The sequence below is a fragment of the Falco rusticolus genome, chromosome 15 (genome assembly GCF_015220075.1).
Source record: "Falco rusticolus isolate bFalRus1 chromosome 15, bFalRus1.pri, whole genome shotgun sequence".
Classification (NCBI taxonomy): domain Eukaryota; kingdom Metazoa; phylum Chordata; class Aves; order Falconiformes; family Falconidae; genus Falco; species Falco rusticolus.
In genome coordinates this window covers 2,495,697-2,515,772 of record NC_051201.1, presented here as the reverse complement: position 1 = coordinate 2,515,772, position 20,076 = coordinate 2,495,697, and the positions used below count along the sequence as shown (strand labels likewise).

At 37.5% G+C, this 20,076-nt stretch overlaps 1 protein-coding gene across 7 annotated transcripts in view; it reads left to right on the top strand.

Annotated features, from left to right (window-relative positions):
* The window catches only part of LOC119157770 (BTG3 associated nuclear protein), a 152,541-nt gene that overhangs the window by 42,335 nt on the left and 90,130 nt on the right, over positions 1-20,076 (top strand). For all 7 annotated transcript variants that reach the window (XM_037409011.1, XM_037409008.1, XM_037409009.1 and 4 more), the window contains one exon: positions 8,063-8,302. In XM_037409011.1, the coding sequence (XP_037264908.1) occupies positions 8,063-8,302 (240 nt within the window). The remainder of the gene's footprint in view (positions 1-8,062; positions 8,303-20,076) is intronic.

Here is a 20,076-nt window from a genome sequence, read left to right as displayed (position 1 = left end):
TTGAGGAGACTACTTTTCTGTGCTTTCCAGAAATGTTGTACATTTATAGAGGTCTGTAGACTCTGATAGAGTAGACCGTAGACTGGGTTTCCACAACCTAAAATGCAGCTGGTATTCAGTCCTTCTTGCACAGAACTTAATTTGCGAATTGATTCTTTAGGCCCTTGGCTAATTATGTGGTAAGAAAGACCTTGTGTATAGTCTCTGCTCATGACAACATTCATTCTAACATTGTTCTTTTGGATTTTGCCTTCCACTGCGAAAAATAGTATCGTGAAGAACATTAGATCCACACTAGTTTTAAATTACAGAGGTTTTAAACCTATGATATTAAGTACCTATATTGTTTTCTGACTTTAATGAATTCTCTCGTACTGGTATGTGGCTGTAATCCTGTCAAGGGTTGGTTTTCAATTGCCTAAGCTATAACCTGGCAGCTGTACGCACTTTTATGCTCACCACAAATCTGTTAGAAAGTATTCTGACATTCTCAAATATATTTGTCTAAACTTTTTAACTGAAGAGTTTTGTCATTGGATAAAGAAAAGCAAGCTGCAGTAACGATGAAGGAGTAAGTTTTGTTAAGAAGGGTGAGTAGATTTCCAAATGCTTAAATGGAACCTTTTATGTCCTGAATAGATAACATCTCAGATGAAAAGTACTCTTTTGTCCAGGCTCCAGTTACCTCCCGGCTTATTTACTGTGAGGTCTCCTCTGCGGCCTTACATTCAGAAAGCTGTTAAGATTTTCCAAACTCATCATTTTAACCCCATCATCTTCTGCTTGTATCCCTTTCCCTACTCCGTGGCACCCTTGTTCTCAAGGAAGACCTGACCCTTTGCCATCCCCAGTCACTCCTAGAGTTGCTCTGACTTCCTCAGCTATAGGTGACAGGTTTCCTTGCTTGTAATTTTTTCACAGAGACTTTTATGCTTTCTTCTACTTCCCTGGGAGGAGATCCTTATAACTATATACACACCCCTCCCTCAATCTCCTGTCCACAATACTCACTAATAAAATTGTCTTTTCTCATGGTGTTTATGTAAAACTTAGCCATAGTTAAGACACATTTCTTTTAAGATACTTTAAGATACAGTCTGTTTTGGGAATGCCTACAAGCTCAATGTGTGTTGTCACCTGCCTGCCTCTCTAATCTACCTATTGTCTCCTGTGTTATTCTTGGATTGTAAAATTCCTGGGTAGGGATGTTGTATTTGTTTTGTACTTACAAAGTGCCTTCTGCAACGCTTGATTCCGATTTAAGTATGTTACGCTCTTGGATTTATGGGAAACTGTCAAAAAGTGTGGCGGTTGCTTACTTGTGGTTTCTCATTTGTTGGGGAAACCGCTTGGGACTGATGCATAAAGATCACTGTTCATAAATAACTTTCTGGTAGGTCTTGAGCTTGCACTTAGTAGCAGTTTCAGAATTTTACATGAAGTACTATTTTGTCAAGAAACAAGTGCAAACAGCAGAAAGCAAAGAATGGATAATATCCAAATACATTTACTGCTTTTGCTGTGATCAGGCGTTTCATGTTTCCTCTGAAGGTGTTGAATTTTACTTTGAAAAACTTGACAAGAACTTGCTCTAGAATATTGCTAAAAAATGGAATTTGCTTTTTAATGCAGTTTATGTACAGAAAAAATACTAACTTAAGCCTGCTTCAGTTCAGTTCACCAAAGCTCAAATGTTGAACACTTACTGTTCAAAAAAAGAATAAGCTATCGAAGGGCACTGTGATACTTGCAGACTTCTCTAGGAGATATGACGAGAGCGTTATTTTGCTTAATGCTAGATACTGCTTTCAAGAGTCAAGGTGCTTCAAGATGTAAGGAATATTGTATAATACTGTTCTTACACATATTCAGTTTATGGCAACATTTAAAGTACTTAATCTGTGACTTGCTGTACAAACAAGAGGAGCATCTGTTCCTAAAACATTAATGCACATTATGTTATCCATTTAAATCTTTCACAATAGTGTTAGTGTCCTATTTTTAAGATGGAAGGAAGAAAAAGCAGGACCTCTCATCTTTGTAGTGTAAGAATGTCCCATTCAGCGTTACTATACTGCTTTAAAAGCAGATATTTTTAAAAATGTCTATGCTAAAGCCAAGGCTTTGAAGTTGCTGAGAAGGAAACACACTGTCCTTAGTGTCTCCCAAGTATGTGAAATGGTCTTGAACAGAGCTCCATGAAAGCTGGTTTTAAATGATATAAATAAAACAGCATGATCCATTGATTTAGAATTTGATTCAGTGTACTTACCACTTGATACACTGACATACGATATTTGGCACCATATATGATAGTTTTGTATTGTATCTGCTTTCTCTGCATTCCTTTTACTGCAGTTTAACACTATCAGAAATACAGAATTAGAAACATAAACATGAATATTTTTTGAGAAGATAAGGGAAGACTGGTCTATGTAGTATGTTAATTAAAGGATAAATAATATTTTCCCAAATAATTGTCACACATTCTCTTCAACTTTGCTTCTGAAATAGTCATTTTATGATAGTAGTATTAAATAGTGCTTTTTGGAATTTGCTTTCCAAATGTGAATCCAAGCTGCTCTTTGTACGTGCCCCGGACTTACCTGTTCACAGGGTTTTCCAGTTCACTGTAAGATCAAATCTCACATGTTGTATGATCGTTTGCAGCACTTTGCTTTTGCTGCCAAGCTCCTTATGACCAGATACAGACAGCGAGAATGAACATTTAAATAGCAAACTCTTGTACCTTTAAAACAATGTTATTTATAGCTGATGCAAAGACTTTGCTGAGACTTCAGGAGTTTCAGTGGCTTGTTAAGGCCAAAGAAAACTATAGAAATTGAATTGCTTTGATTTGTAATTTTTTTTTAAAATTTTTTGATTATTGGGAACAAACATGAACAATGGTTTCTTCCAGGTATCGGAAATCTGATTTCTGATATGAAACATTTTCTAAGGGTTTTAAAAAGCCATCTAAGTGCATGGATTTTCTCAGTTTTATCTCGATTTTTTTTTTTTTTTTTTTTTTTAGCTGATCATTTTAAGTTACAGATGATCATGTAGTAGTCCTCATTTTCTGCTTCTGTTAAATGTATTCCCTGGCCTTCCATGAGTCATAAAGTAAATGAATCTTTTTTGCCTCTCATGGATTTAACCATGTACTAAAACAGAGGTCTTATTTTTAACAGACTAAGCAATCTTGCTGACATTATGCTGGGACTTCTATGCACACTATAGTGTTTGCAGAGACAAGTATGCTTTGGTACTGCATGCCCAGAGGGTTCTTTCATGCTGTGTGCTGTCTGTCAGACAACTGAAGAAACCACGAGCGCAGGATATATTTTCAGAATATCTTGAATAGTGTACCAGTCCTCTAACTGTAGGGGCTTAGAAGTTAACTTGAACTATGTCTCTGTTAGCCAAATCCTTTCTGTTGTACAGAAGATTATACCTGAGGCATAAGATTCTTCTGGCTATCTTTCCTTTATATTTACATGGAAATTAAACCCTTTTTATCCCCCATGAGAACAGTCAGGCAAAAAACTCCAGTTCTGTGTTCGGGGTTCCTGATGTTTGTGGAGTTGTGTGTGTTCTATGCTTCCTTTTGCCAGAACTCCCAGTGTCTTAACTGCTTTTTTGGTGGGAGGTTTTGGTGAATGTAGTTTTTTAAAGCCAATCTTCTAACCTTCCTTTTAGCACAAGCTTTAAATCACATTGCTAGATTTGTAGGTTAATGTACAGGCTGATTATCACCCTGTTCCTTACATTTAATGATTGAAAGTCAGTGCTTTGTAGTCACTGTCAGTTATTCACTACCCTTGTGAATTGTTGGGGTAGCAAAAGACTTGGGCTAATGAACAGAAGTTTATTTAAAAAGATTGTTTAATCTTCTGTGCATCAGCTGAAATATTATTTAATTTCTTTACAAAGGGGGGTTCATTTTTGTCGTTAGGATTTTTATTTTAAGGTTGATTCATCTTTCTGCCTTTACTGTAGCTACCAGTCATTTTTCTCTGCTGGGTGCAAATCTGGCATTTGCAGGCTTGTTATTAAAAGAAACACAAGTACTCTGAATAACGGAACATGTTAATTTAAGTGTTTATGTGGGCAGGCATTTCCTTTCGTTTTTCCTAGTTTTAAAGGAGTGACTGATGGTACCTAGCGAGAGAGTGAGCCTAGCTTTGCTTCTGCTCTTACTCCTAGTGTTCGTGTGTCAGTCTAGGGGAGCGTATCCCAATGGAAAAATGTGAGTACCAGTGAAATGTCTGTCATCTCCCTGGGCAGGAAGACACATACACGAGTTGAGAGTGAGTCCGAAAGCCATAGCAACTCTTGTCTGGATTTTGTTTCCTTGACATAGGTTTTCTTAATACTAACCTTAAATCTTGCTGGTCCTGTTTCCATAGAAATGCTTGTTTGCATGGCAGCCCCAGTCACCTCTCATCTTCTTGCGTGTCCCTGCTGAAACAGAGGAATGGTCAGCTGTGTTGTGAGATAAAAGAAATGGACTTAATACAGTAAAAAAAAAGAGTTGAAAACTGTGTTGAAAAGTGAACTAATTCTGGATTCAGTAGAATGGAGATAAAGGCAGATTTTCTGAGCTGAGAAAAACATTGAAGAGAAACTAGGAATTAGTCTGTCATCGAAATGAGCTTCAGAGTACAGAGAGGAAATCGGTTTAGATATCAGGACTTTTAACACTACAAGTAGAAATGATCAAGAGCCACTTCTCTCATGATGTAATATTTGATGTAAAGAAACACAAGGAAGTACCTTTCCACATAGCACTCAAAGTGCATTCAAACTTCAGCAAGGCCATTAGGAAAATTAACAAAAGGAAAATACTTCAGGGCAAAATGAGCGAAAAGCTGTGATTAACTGAAGTAGTGTGTGCATTTGTGCTTTTTTATTTTTACGAAAAGTGTTTTTGGATTGTGTTCTTCATTCCCAGTCCTTCACATGTTATTTGTGTTTCACTAGTCTTTAAGGAATGGAAGCAGCCGTGTATGGTTGTACAATGCCTCCTGACTTGGTATCTGGCTATTACAATGTATGTACTAAATAACTTGACTCATCTAGATTCTATCTAGATATTATGTATAATGCCTAATAATACATGTAAAGTGAGATTAAAATACATGTTTCAGTAAGCATAAGAGGATATTTGAGTGCTAGGAGCTTCAAATGATGCAGCTTTAGTCAATAGTATTTATGTATTCAATTGTTTAGGGAGAATAGGGAGAAAGTTCCATCAAACTCCCAGTCCGTGTTTTTTTTTCCTCTTTCCTTATTCAGTCTGTCTTCACCCATACCACACGACTTGTTCAGTGTAGTTCTGCCTCCCTCCCTCTACTTCCTCTCTTCACCGTTCTTTTTCGGTGCCAGTCTCATTAAATTTGCTCTATGCAAAGTGCTAGATGTGTTGGCAGACCGGTAGGAATTATTTTTACATAAGATAAGGAGTAGTTTAGCTTTTGTGCCCTCAAGTAGCTGTAGTGAGACAGTAGAGTCACGGTTAACTTTAGTCTTGCATTTTCTACTCTAATGTAAAATCATTGTAAAGCAAACTGCCTTTCTGTTGAAGCTTTTAAAGCAGGAGGAAAATGCAAGAGGTAATTCTGTGGGGCTTGTGTCCATAGGTCAGCATAACAAGATAGTGTCTTTTTTCCAGGCTGTTAGCAATAAAAGAAAAGTTGAATGTGGTAAAAACAGTATGTTCTAGACTCTGTGCCAGCTGTGGGAGGAAAAAAAAGCAGCATTATTTTGCAAATAGAAAAAAAAAATCTTTGGTGCGTGTAGTAGGTTGATCGCATTTGTTAAACGAGACTGCAGGTGAAAGGTGTTCCTTAAGTAGTAACTCTTATGTCTAATAGTAATTCTGTGAACTGGTAAGGAAGTGAGGTTTTGATAGAATGTAGAGTCATTTACTCAGGCTTCCTAGAATTTCTTTGAAGAACTTACACATTTATCCAGAGGTGTTTTTGCTTTGCCAGCTCTGCCCAAATTTTTATAAAACAGTCAGTTTATCTTCAGGAACAGACTGCTGTTTTCCCTGATAATGTTAACCAGACTTGTGGTGAGGCCAGACACAGTGGCATTCAAAACAAGTCGTAATTAATCCGAACCACCTTATTTTTCAGATGGCACCTGGTACTGTGAGCAGAAAACATCTAGTATGCCCTATTACATAGTTCAGGATAAAAAGTAAGGTTTAAATAAGAAAAAAAAGTATTAAAAAGATTGTGAGTGTATGAAAATATATTCAAAGCAGAGCATTAAGTTCTGATTGCAACAGAAAAAAGTTCGAGGGACTAGCTGCTATGTACATGAGCAATAAATATTTTTCTTTGTAAATATCGTAGTTGTTAATCTGATGTTTATGATGATATCAGTCTTGCATAATCTAACATTTGCTTCATACGGTTGTTATTCAATGCAATAAACTCGCATCTGACATGTGGTATGACTCAACCCAAAGGTCATATTAGAAGAATGTTTTTTAGTGTTTCAGTTGCTTTTATGTTATATTTTATCGCGTACTTTTGGCTTGTAGTCTAGTAAAATGCCGGCTGCTTAGCCTATGCCAGTACCTGGAAATACACATGCTGCTTGCTCAGGGGTCCCATTCAATGTGAAAAGGATAGGCTCATCTGTGTGAACTCTGTCACCCTATTTTCTGCCTAGAAGAGTTATGGAAACCAGGAGTTTGTGACTTTGTATATACCGTGAAACGCTAAATGCATTTGATGAAAAATGAATCACGTAATTGAATGACTTGTTCACATTTTTGCCATTCTGAAAGCGTGTGAAACAACAATGAAATACTGTAAAGCTCTGGTGTGGAAGGGCTGTGGGACTCCTAAGTCAGGAAGCTTTGTTTTACACCACAAAGTTGAGCAAACACAGAAATCAAATCCAAATGGTCTGTGTCAGTGAACATTGAAATAGTACTGGAATGTTCTATCCAATTCCTATTAGCGTTGTCAAGATGCGTACTGGAAACTTTGATTTTATCTGGAATGAGAGTCTCTTCCTAGGTCCTGTGTTGCATCCTCCACTTCAGTAGGGGTTGGTCATCCTTATGAACTCTGTTCTGCTTTCTGGTTAGTCTTGAATTCACTAACTTTTGACATTGTCTGCAAAGATGAATTCCCAGCGAGGGCTTAGTATTCCTCTTAAAAATAATAGGTTGTTTTTTCCCACCAGGCTGAGAGGCTGGGACAGAAATCAAAAAACTTCTTTATATACGTAATGTGTCTGTGTGTCTATACACAAGAGAAGTTAGGCACGGTTCTGCTGATGAGCTTATACCTGGATAGAAGGGAATATGCACTTAGCAGATGATTAGCAGTCGATTCCTTATCTTTATGCTGGGCCTCTTCCTTGGTTAAACGGGTTGTTTAGGAAATAATGCAGGCTACTGGCCAGTAAATTCGAAGAAAGACCAGTATTTTGATTGGGATCTCTGGCTATGTTTTGAATGATTGTCATTGCTTGAAATACTCTTTTAGGTGGTTGAAAGAGTTACTGTTCACTATTGATTATAATTTCTTAAATTTATAACCTTGCTTACAGTCATTTTAATCTGATGCTTTTGGGGAAAAATGTGGTTCAAAGCTGTTAGCTTCCTGAAAGTAGCTATACTTTTAAGAATATTATGTGGTTGCAATAATCTTAATTTTTAGGGGATGACTGACTTGATGAATGAGAACACTGTGAATATAGCATGCTCTTTCAGCTGTTGGTGTCTAGTATGAGGTATTTTGAAAAGATATCTGAGAGCGAGTTAAACATCTGGACTAATTACATTGATTCTCCATGTAGGCCAGAATGTTAACGGCAGTAACTGTTGTGGACCATTGGTGTGAACTTGAGAATAATTTTTTTATCTGCAGCAAATCTTATGAGCCTATTAGTCATGCTAATTTGTAAAGAAGTTTATGGAGACTATGAAGAAAACTGGAAAAGCTCCTGATAGCTTAAGAAATGTTGACTGTAACTTGAACCTGACTGTTCCATTCTGTGCCACAACTAGAATTTCCACAATCTCTGTTTTTAGAGGATTACCCCAATGGGACGTGGCTTGGAGATGAAAATAATCCTGAGATGCGGGTCCGCTGCCCCATCACCCCTGCTGACATGCTGCACATCAGCACGAACTGCCGCACAGCCGAGAAGATGGCACTGACATTGCTTGATTATCTCTTCCATCGGGAAATTCAGGCCATCTCCAACCTTTCAGGCCAGGGGAAGCATGGGAAGAAGCAACTTGATCCTCTCATGATTTATGGAATTCGCTGTGAGTATAATACTGAAACTTTTGAACTTATACGGTGTAAATAAGGCAGAAACTGTCTGCTACTTGCAGTTAAACTAAATTTTGTAAGAATGGGGTATGTATTGTTCTTGCCAGACAGATGTTTTGTTAACTTTTGTTTAGTAAAGAATCCTAATGGGCTGATTTAATTTAGTTTGTTGTGGGTGTTCATCAGAAACTCTTCAATCTTAAAATCTGAGTTCAGTTTTCTTTGTAACTACAAGCTGTGAGCACACCAAGTGTAGTAAGTATCAGAGAAATATAACTTTCTCAGCTAATGGAATGAATAGTAAAACACATAAATTTAAATATTGTTGATGTGTTCAAAACAGTATGGCCTTGAATCTTACGTTTTTTACTTCCCATTTATGTGTACTATTTCAAAAGGCTAACTGACATTGACATAGAGGAAATCTGCCATCTCTATTAAAGGAGAGTCTGTTTATTCATAACGGGAATGCGTATGATGCTAATGTACTTCTGTCTGCTCCAGTGGCATAAGGCTTTTGGTTATTAAACTGTTATGCAGTAATGAACAGATATTACTTGTACTGAAGATGCAATTCTTGTCAATTTAAAAGGAATCAAGCGTGTGTTGTGTATAGAATACAGTAAGCGTAGCCACTAGTTTTGAGTGCAGAAGAATCTGTACATACGCAGCTTGCTCTAATAAGGTGACTTCTAGTAGAGGATTACTCAGTGGATACGTTGAGGACAGCCAAGTCTGTTCCATGAGCTATGGTGTAAATATTTTCCAGTAAAGCAGGTAGATGGACGCCTTGCAAAGAGCCAGGCATCTGACACAAGTGTTACAGCTCTTGCGTGGTACCTTTGCAATGCATGTAGAGGGGAAACAAATTTAAATGTTAGTGTGGAATTAGGACAGAGTCTAAAAATGACCAACTTTACTAATTGAGCTAGGGTTTAATATACCAGTTGATCTTACTGTTAAAAGATTCTTTATAGTCACATCTTATGTAGGTCACCAATGGATTAGTAGAGTGGGAATAATTTGTTATACTAGAGTGTTTTGTATGCAATTGCCAATTTGGAATGCCAATTAAGCTGTAAGAACATAGCCAGAGAGAGCTTATTTTGAATGGTGTTTGAAGAATTTGATGTTTTGTTTTTATGCTTCTGTTAGGGCAATGTGTGTGATAGTTATGTGGAAGAAAATGTGAAGAATATTTGATGATGAGACTGCTGTGCTTTCTTGCTACTGAACTGAGCTGAGGAAATACTGTCCTACTGACCTGCTTTTTTTTCTAGTAATTTGCTGGCTGTCTCGGGGAAATTGATAGGCAAAACTAACCTATTCAGTTTGCTGCATTAGGCCAATTTTTGTCTCATTATGTACCTGAAGCAGACTTCAGGCTTCTACTGTAAATACATTAGGTATGTATTTTTAAGGGAGATTATGATTCAAAGTAATTTGGATCTCCAAAACCATTATCTATCGATCTCATCAATGTAAATGATCTTGTTCCATTGTATTTTTAAAACTTAGATGTTTGTTGACAATAGTTATTAAAAACATGAAGAAATGAATCTTTCTTCAATGCTAAAGCAAGTCACTAACAGTCCTTTTCCCCATTGCTGAAATCTGTGAGTACAAATCAAATGATTGAGTTTATAACTGTCTGTGTAGGAAGAACAGGTTTTTGAAAGTGTGAGCACGGGGAAAGAATGTGCTGGTGTGACTGAACGCTCGAACTAGGGATTATGTCATTTTTATGAGGCATTCTGGCCATGAAGAAATTGGATTATAGAAGTGATCCCTGCAGTTGGCAAAGGTCTGCAATGGCAGAAATGTAACAGCAGTAGATGGTAAGCAGCAGCATTCTGAATGATGAGCACAGAAATTACTGTCTGCTTCTTTGTCATAAGCACTGTTCGGAAGGTTTGGGATCCAGGTATCGGAAACGTATGTTTTTCTTCTTCGTGTTGACTAGTGCGTTGCTTTCTTTTGGGAACCAGTCTGTAACAAACCAGGGATTGTGTGTGCCTTCTGGAAAAAAACACACCAGTGTGAATCTGGCCAGAGTTTACCTTTTTGGGTACCTAAATCTTAATGGTTATTGAGATTTGGTATTGGCAATGACAAAGAATCCTGTGGCAACAAATGAAGAAAATCCATATAAACCTGATGAAGCAGCAAACTTAATAGTAACAACGTTGGTTCAGAAATGATGACTTCATGTAATAACCTCGTATGTCACCGCTGTGAGTGATTAAGTTGGAATGAAATTTGATTTCAATAGCCTGTTTATGAATTTGCTATGATGTGAGTGAGCATACGAATGACTTACAACTTTCAAGGATGACATTCTGGCCATGTTCAGTTCAGTGGCAGAACTCCTGTTGCGTTCAGCTGTGCCACGATTTCATCCCTAATGTTTGTCACAGAGGTACTGGGAAGAGCCTTGCCATGCCATATCCATTTTGCTTTACCAGTCCACAGACCATGTGGGGTTTTTTTGTTGGTGAAGTATTGTTCCATAAAATCTACCAAAAACTGAGTGCAGTGCTAGCATGGGAACTAAATTAGGTTGTTGTCCTAACAATGTAGTTTGCTTCTGCTCTGAGCAGTAATACTTCGATGCATTACTTTAAACTTAAATGAAAAATCTAATGTCATCAGCCTTGCATTTGCCAATCATAGCTAGAAAAGCTCAAGCCAATATAAAGGATTTTATTTTGCCTTTTGTTTCAATTTTCTTCAAGTTTGTCAGTGGAAAGAGATTCCTTGCTTTTTCTAGGAGAAGAAAACACCAACCAAATCTGTATTTAATAGAGAGAATATTTTGTGTAATATGGAAAAACTATAAAAAATGAAGAGATCTATGTTTATTAGAAATTCTTGATACACTACATAAAATTTACCGCAAGAGAGATGAAAGTTTATCTTTGGAAGTATACATTTTCTCTTGTGGTATAAATTTGCTTGTGGGGTGGCAGTGGTATTGAAGAGAGTTTTTGGGCAAGAAACCAAAATGACTTAAACATACTATATGTCATTAAGTAGCTCATTACTTCAGCCCTACTAAAAATGTAGACGTTTTCTGGTGAAATAGGATACAAGAACATCCACAGTTGTAATTTTCTTTGTGTTACAGAAAATACAGGTTTAGCTCTTTTGGGATTTTATAGCAATCTCCATAAACAAGTTTGAGAAAAACAGATTTCCAAATTCAGAATTTTGCATTTATAAAAAACTTGATAACACAAAGAATGCTTTTACATATTGTCTTGGAATAAAGTGAGAGGGGATTTCTGAAGTTCATAAAAGAAGGGTCTATCAATAGTTCTTATTCTTTAAAATAATTAAGTGGAAACAAAATAACATTAGTTATTTCCTGTGTGTGTAACTTTGTTAGTGTGTCATTTCTGTGAAAGCCTCTTGCATCTGCACATAGGTTTTTTGCAGGCTCTCACCAGTCCATTTTTAATATAATTCTCAGTTTTGCCTAATTATGACAAAAGGATAGAAGATCAGTACCTACAAATTACATGCAGAATGAGTGGTTGAGTGGAGGAAAGAGTTTAAAATTTGATTGATTTTTAATTAAGGGGAACCTGCACCCTTAGTTCAGCTGTATAATTGGACACCAGAAATCCTCTTTGGGCGACATACAGTTGTCTGTTGCTCAGGGAACTATTTATGCATATTGAAATAACTCTCATATTAGGGACATGATTGTTTTTTAAAAAAACAACAAACCACCCCAAAACCTGCAGTACCTGTAGAGGGGAGGGCACCATGGTGCAAGATGACCAAGTACTGTTAGAGCCAGCTTAGTACTATTCTCTTGAATTTTTCCATCTGCTTCCAAGACTACTTCATAGAGTGAATTTTTTGTGATTTCTGTTCACGAGTTAACATTTATTCCATCCAGTATGCATCCCTGTCATTTAAATAACATAGGAAAAAAGTGTGACCTGAAAAGACCTTATGTAAAGTCTGATTTTTAACTGTATGGTAAATGATGTATATTCTGTTTCAAATGGCACTTAACTTGACTTCTTAAGATGCAATTTAAAATGTAGAATAGAAAGAAATTTGTAATCAAAGCTTGGTGTTTCTATTGTGTCGTAATACTGCTTCCAGTAAAGATGGGACTGCTTTTCTACTGTACTAGATGGAGATGTTAATATACATTGATGGAGGAATGAAATATAGCCATGTCCTCTTCAGAGGGCTGCTCAAACAGAATTAAGCACTGTACTCATTGACACAATACTGCTTGAGACGCAGACCACCCGCATTTGTTTAATAGGAAACACATTTGACTCCTGCCTGATTGTGTAACGTATGTCTGTTAGATCAGTGTCTGTATATATATATTCATGCACATAACCCAAACATAAAGCAGGTTGGGCCAGTTTTTAAGCTGCTAATTTGAGTCATGTAAAATCTGCAGATCACAGTAAGTCACTACTGTTTCAGCTTCTCATTTGCTTTTAATGAAGATTTTGATCTTAATAAGCGTGTGGGATAAACAATGAGTATACCACACTTTTGTTCCATCTTTCTTGAACATTACCTTGCTTTTAAATACTGGAGGAAGAGTTGTAAGTTGCTTCTCACAGAGAAACTGTTAGCTCTGATGTTTCTCACCAGTGGATCTGTTTTGTGAGATACTGCAGACTGTTGCCATTATATAGCATGTTTTATATAAACAGTTACTGAAGATATACACCATAAATACGGAATGGATTTAGTATTTTCTGTGGGTTTTTTTTTTTATTTTTCCACTTTAAAAGACTTACTGCTGTATTTTTATGAAGTATACTTTTTTCCTTTTTATATCCGTTTTTCCTTTCTAATCTTTGTGTACTACTTTTACACACTTTCTGTGTCTTCCTTTCATTTCCTGTTTATAATTCTGGGCTTTGCGTGTCTCGTTTCTGAATATAGTACTACTTAGTAACTGTATAGTATATAGAGAGTGGTTTAAAACAGTGTTACACCTAGATACAACAGTGGTTGCTACAAGTCTTGATTATCAGCAATTGTAGTCATGCATCTAGACCTTGGATTTCATCAGGAGACTGTTGGAGATCTTCAAGAAAAAATGGAATTTTTTCCAATTGCCATTTTGTCCTCTCTCTTCAATATTTCATCAGCACTAGAAATTGATGACTTTATGTAATTTAGATTGTTGTGACTACATTGCTAATTGTTGTTTCAGTCTGCCCCCCTTGACAGACTAGCTAACTGAAGAATCAGTCATGTTCTGGATGCTCTTGAGGTTTGGAGGGAAGAGGAATGGGTTAGTTGCAGTGCTCAAGCTAGTAATTTGTTAAGGATCTCTGATGTTTCGGTTTAACCCATGCTTCTGTTTCCTCATTATATAGGACATTAACTAATCTTCCAAGCTATAGTAGTCTGACAAGAAGTTGCGTGGTTTGTATCCACATGGATGAGCTAATCTTGTGGTCCCTGGAAATACTTCTTGCCAACATTTTCTTCTTCTAGTAACAAATACTATGGACTGTAGCTTTTTGGAAGTAAAAATTTGCTTCGGCGTTTTCCTTTGAAGACTGTGGCATTACCAGATGCTGTAGTGCATTTCTTCTCAACTGCCAGGTCACGGCTCAGAGGTAGGACAAACTTCATTTTACAGGTTGAAGGGCCGAGTATAAGCGGACAAGAATTTACCCAATTCTGCAGCCTCATGTCTGTGGCAGAGGGGGAGTGGAAGCAGGTTCTCCTGAGTGGTGCACTAGTCGAAACTTCTACTCTGAATCTTAGCAAGTGGGCCGCTTCCATCTGACAATTTCAGAAAAGCTGCGTTGTGCTTCATTCTGAAGCCCATGAGCATGGTGACTGGTGTTAGGGGCAGAGCTTGGGAAGAGAGGAGGGAGAGCTTGCAGAGGTGTTGAACTATCTCGTACTCAAGAAGACAGTGAGAAGCAAAGTCTTGAGAGTTCAGCACATCTTTAAAGGAAAGAAGTGAAAGAACACATTTCTTTCGTGCCTTTCTCATATCCAGAAAGCAATTTTTTTTTTTTTTTTTGTACAGCGCCCTCGGGAAAGGTCTTGTGATGCAGCAGTGCTGCTTTTTTCAAACATGTTGTCTTGCACAGAGCTGTGAAAGTCTGGCTTCAGTTCCAAATAGCTGCTGCTTTGTGAATCAATTAAATGCTGCCACATGGAGGGAAGCGATAACCTCTTTTGAGGCTAGGCAAGAAGATAATATGAGAACCCATTGAGTTTATCTCAGTACCGCAGTTCTCATAAATGGCATCAATGCTGGCACTTGCTTACTGACTTTATGTAAGCACTGTAATTTAATGCTGGCTGTTGTTTTCTTCTTTCCTGGGCACTTATGTTTATTTCAATTACTTTCCTGGCCAGTTACTGTTTAATAAACTGAAATAAAGGCAGCAATCTTGGGAAGTAAAATAAATTGTTTTCTCTCTCCTTCTCACACTTCTCTGGTTGTTTTTGCGTGATACAAGCAGTGAATTTAATTTTCCATTCTTGAACGTAAGCAGCTGCTTAGCTTCTCAGTTGCAACTGTGATTGCATGTAACTTGACTGTGTGTGATGTGCTGTCAAGCATTTGTGAGTTCATAGGCTCTACAGAAAGAAGAAAACTAATGCATTAGGTCACTTGGACCATCTCATTCCAGCTGATGCACAGTTGTTCCATCCTGTCAATACTTTTCTGCTTTGGCTGGACTTATTTAAAATACATGCTGAAGTGTGCTGGTCCTCGCTTCTTGAGGCAGCTGAAAACATTCAGATAAGTCTGTGAGCATGAAAGCAGTTTTCCCAATGACTTCAAATGTTGCTTCTGGACTGTAAAATGAAAAAAGGGGCAAGATGCGTAATCTGTAAGAAAGATGCGCGCATTGGGAAAGCTACTGCTACAAATACAATAATTTAGTTGAGCAAGTGCTGTTTCTTTCTAGTGAAAATCAAGGGAGTCTTGTGTAGGTTTCAGGATTCTTTACATATTCATGTATTAACAAGCCCCCAGCCCTGATGTCAGCAAGCAGTATTGGACCGTTTATAATTGATGCGTTGAGTGTGATGTCCAAGGATCATCTTTATCAATACTGTAGATCCATATGAGCTATGAAGTGACAAGTGAAATGGAGGACTCTTTGTACCACAGTTGAACTAATCGCTGTTTGCTTTGGGCTGATTCTTCCACGCGTGAAACTTCTCCAGTGTTACGACTGTTGGCAGGGTAGTTACTCCAGTGTACAGTGATGGCGTCCCTTTAGGATCTAACTCAGAAGGATGCAGAGCATGCTTTCCTCTCACCATCTACAGAGGAGGCTGGTGGTTACCGGGTGTCACTTGGGCTCAATTCCTGCATAAATAAAATCTTCTAATGAACTTTCAGTGGACTCCGGACAAGAAATATTTTCTTTGCTATCGAAGGCCTATAAATGACAAAATTGAACTTCTGCAGTGTGGTTTTAGAAGACACGAAGAGTCTAAGAAAGTATTTGATCCCTGACATTTTGAGAGGAAAAGCAGCTCAGCCACCAAACACAGATTGATCAGCGCAAAAATAATGTACGTTCATCTGGAAAATGCATTGCTGCATGCAAGGAGAGCTGTGATTTTACAAAATCTCATGAACGGAATTCCAGAAAGTTGCATAGTTTTTCCTTTCCTGGCTTTGAACTTTCTTTTCTCCATTTCACAAGGGTTAAGAAGTGAAGTGAGGAGATGCCTCAAGCTGACTGCAAGTAAAATGTAAATAAATTCCCGCAGCGTTCAGGTTTCTGTCGTGCCAGTCTTTTCCAAACCCACAAGCTCCTTCGGAAGGGGAGAAAGTTTCGTTGTTGATTCATAAGTGAGTTTTTCTTGGCGGCACGTGTGGTGGTGTTTGCCATCCAGATGGGCTCCCGAGGCACTGCGGCGAGGGCTTATGTAACGCGATGTCTCGGGAAGGGGGTGGTTAAAGCAACAACCCTCCTTTTTCCATCGGTTCTGCTGCTGGTTCTGTCAGATCACATTGTGCTGCTGTCTGAAAGACAAACAGCTGTTTAATCAACCTCTCTGTAAAACTGTGGCTATCAAAAATGGCCTGATGTGTGGTTACTGGCAGCGGCTCCTTAAAATCAGAAGTATTTATTTCGATCAAAGTTATTGCTTCAATTTAGGTGATTCCATTTGTTTTGAGCATCAGACTGTGATTTCAAACAGTAAGTTGATCCTTTGGCAATAAACACATCATATACTTAGGTATGTTCCATTCCAAAACAGAATGATGTCTGATAAGCCTTGTGGGATTATTTCTCCCAGCGAGTAAAAGAAATAGTGAGATCTTTGCTTGCTGACTGTGATCGTAAATGAATGCTCTCACATTTTGAATGTGCAAAACTAAAAGGTAAATTTAACTGAAGACTTAAAAGCACAATGTCCTGTAAGTGCATTTTTATTATGCAAAAAGAAGGTAATAGTTATCATGAGCACATTAGGTGTTTTATTTGGAAGGAGATTGTTAGTGGCTGGGTAAGTGAAATGATCGTCGGAGTCTTTAGGTCCTAATCTTCATGAAAAGCCATTTCAGATAAAAATGCTTGTGCAGTCTGTATGGAATGCTGCCACTGCAATTTTTATCTGTACAGCTATAGTATATGAAGTATGCAATTTTGCTTTCTTACTGAGATCTAAATGTTGCATGAATGTATACATTTTGGGAGGAAATGGAACATACATCTTTTTTCAAGGTATCTTGTTTTATTTGCTCTGTCTTTGGATTTTTGCAAGATGTTTTTTAGAGCAAGCTATGTGTTTTGAAAATGGGGGGAAAGATAGAAGCAAATGTCATTTGTCCGGTATCATTGTAGTGGAGTACCTCTCACGTAACCTGTGAACTGTAGCAAGTCTGCACTGGTTGACATGAAGAGTTTTCTATTTTCAGATTACAAAGCCTCTGATTTGTTCTAGAATTATTTTCTTGTGGAGTTGATGGATTCATTTAATGAGTTAGACACTTCATGTTTTTGATAATTTGGTTATTAAACAGTTACATTTATGCAGCTGTTGATATTCTGTCACCATCGGAGAAATGTGATCAAAAGATCCTTACGGGAACGCCTTACGGCTGTTGCTGTAAACCCATATGGAGCTCACCTCAATCAAAGTGTGCAACCAGGAACGTCAGAAATACTCTAGTTCTGTAGTGAGTGATTTGCTCGCTTTCATTTCACAGCATATCTCTGGTTCTGCAGTTCTGCTAACCTTTTGTAGCACTTGGCGTGCGCTGCGAGGGAGTCGGAGATTGAGCAAACATACACATGCACGGATAAAAATGCGGGTGTTTCTTGCCAGACTGGTAAATCTGACGTTCCACTAGATGGCATTATTTGCGTGCTTATGGCTGTCTCTTGAGGAGTCAAAATAAACCAGGTTCTGCTCTTGGTAAAATAGATAAAAATAGACGGGCTGGTTTTCCAGAAATGTGATAAGATGTGTCTGAATGTAGGAGCTCTTCTGTTTTAGAAGAGGATACGTTGGTGGAATTTGGAGATTCTAGACGCTAATTACTTTTTTTTAAAAAACAAACAACTTCTGGTAGGGTCCTGTAGACCTTCATGTGTCCTTTTAACTTGTAGAACAAGGACATTTAAAATAATGTGTAACTTCATGTTTCCTCTGGCTCCGTGATTTGTTAAAAATGAAATATTCAGGCAAATATTCTAAATAAATACTAGGAAATATTAATGAAATATCTGGACAAATTAACTTCTAATAAAATAAAATTACATGTTAAGTATTCTGATAATGGAATACTAGTTATTATTTCTTTTGAGAACAGCACATTGCCAGAATGAAATAATGAAATCTGAGCCAGATCTGCATATGAGCGTCAAGAAGGTGCTTATTTTGCTCATGTAATGTTTGGTTTAAAGATCTAAAGCTTCTAAAATGCAAGACATTCTGTCTATGGTTTACAGAGAGCAAGAACAGAGAAACCTCATGCCTTTTGGGTTGTACTGTGTTCTTACAATGTCGTCGTGAGTTTTTTTTTTGTATGTGGGTTTTTTTTTGTGTGGGTTTTTTTTGGGTTTTTTTGGGTTTTTTTTTGTTGTTTTTTTTTTTTTTAACCCAACAAAAAGGCAAAAAACTGTCTGGGTGTTGGACACCATGTATTTTGCTTGAAGCAGAAATACTTCTACGAACCTCTTGTAAAAGGTGAATGGTCTCCTGCAGTATGTCTTTGACCTGGTATGCTTGAGACAAATGTGAAAAATAGATGTGGTTACAGCCATCTGTCTGCATAGACCAAGTCATCGGATCTGCAGCTTCAGGTTGACAGAGAAAGTTGTAACAACTGAAGCAGTGAATAATTCACTTTCACTTTAATTTGTTACTTGAGACACAAGCCTATATGTGCAAACACTTTTTGTGTTTGGTAGATATTTAAAACAAGTTCATTTCTGAAATGCTTCTTCGATGTTTTAGAGTAATTTGACATTATTGAGGAAAACTTTCTTGCCAGTTCTTCTAAACGCTGTAGTGTTCTATTTGCATAAGATTGTAATCAGCAAATTGTCTAAACAGTGTAATTAGCATTTTATAAATAGTTGCTGAATGTAGTTTAACATTTCTTCTGATCTTTGATGCTGGTACATCAAAATGCACCCTTTTGATCCCGGAAAGTATTCCTACCAGGCAGATACTTAATTTGAATTTGGCTTTGTTTTGGGAGCTGAGATGAGAAAACATTCTTTTAAGTGGTTAGTTTTCCTGAAGTAGCTAACACGCAGATTTTAATTCTAAAAGGGAAGCAATGAGTGAGAGGGTGTTACCTCTAGCCGTCCTGTTCATGCACTCAGGGAGCTGCTAGCAGTTATGGTTAGGGACAGGTGGTGTCTTGGTCATTGTGAGACCTGTAACAGCTGGGATTCGGGGGAAAGGGGTGCTGGTAGGCTGATGTCAGTTCAGTCTGCGGAAATCTATGTCCACAGTCTCACTTGTGTTCCAGTTATCTGGAATCCATTTCTATATCCAGTTACCATACCAGTAAAAGGTATGAAAATAGAATGTTTAGAGTCTGGTTCCTTAATGTGCTGATGGGTGTATTTATATAAGATGCACATCATGATGGCATCTGGAAGCCAGGAGAATTATGCAATATGAGCAACACACTCCTGGAAGAAACAATTTTTTGGTGTCCCTAAAGTTAGTCCTTGTTCCCTAAATTGTCTAATCACATGCTCACACTTAAGGTCACTGACTTCACTGACATTTTTCACATCTGAAGTGTTTTGTTGTACATGCCTGGCTTTTCCAGTTATATTTTTAGTGATATTTATGCATTTCCTTACTCTCTTGTCCTGACAGATTTAACTTTCTTACTGTAGGTAACCAATTTCTAGGTATTTGTTGTAAAGCAGTTGTAAAATTAGCAGTTATGTGTTTTGTCATAAAGGTACCCAAGATAAGACTCCTTGTGATCTCTGGTATAGAGTTGAGTTCCTACTGACAAAGTAGAAAGGGATTTGATTAGCATGGAATTTTGAGGTTTACATATTATTATAACTTATTAGAAGAGTACAGTAGAATAATCTTTTTCTATGGAATCTTATTTGCAGAAATCCTCCTTAACCATATCTCCTGTACCTAGGAAAACAGGGCATCTCTTTTCTTGAAAAGCTGACAATTGAAAATTTCATGGAAAAGTTCAGATTTTTTGAATATTTTAGTGTTTGATTTTTATATTTCACTATTACAAATATTCTGGTTACTGACACAGGTTTAGTAAATTCTCCTTTAGGTA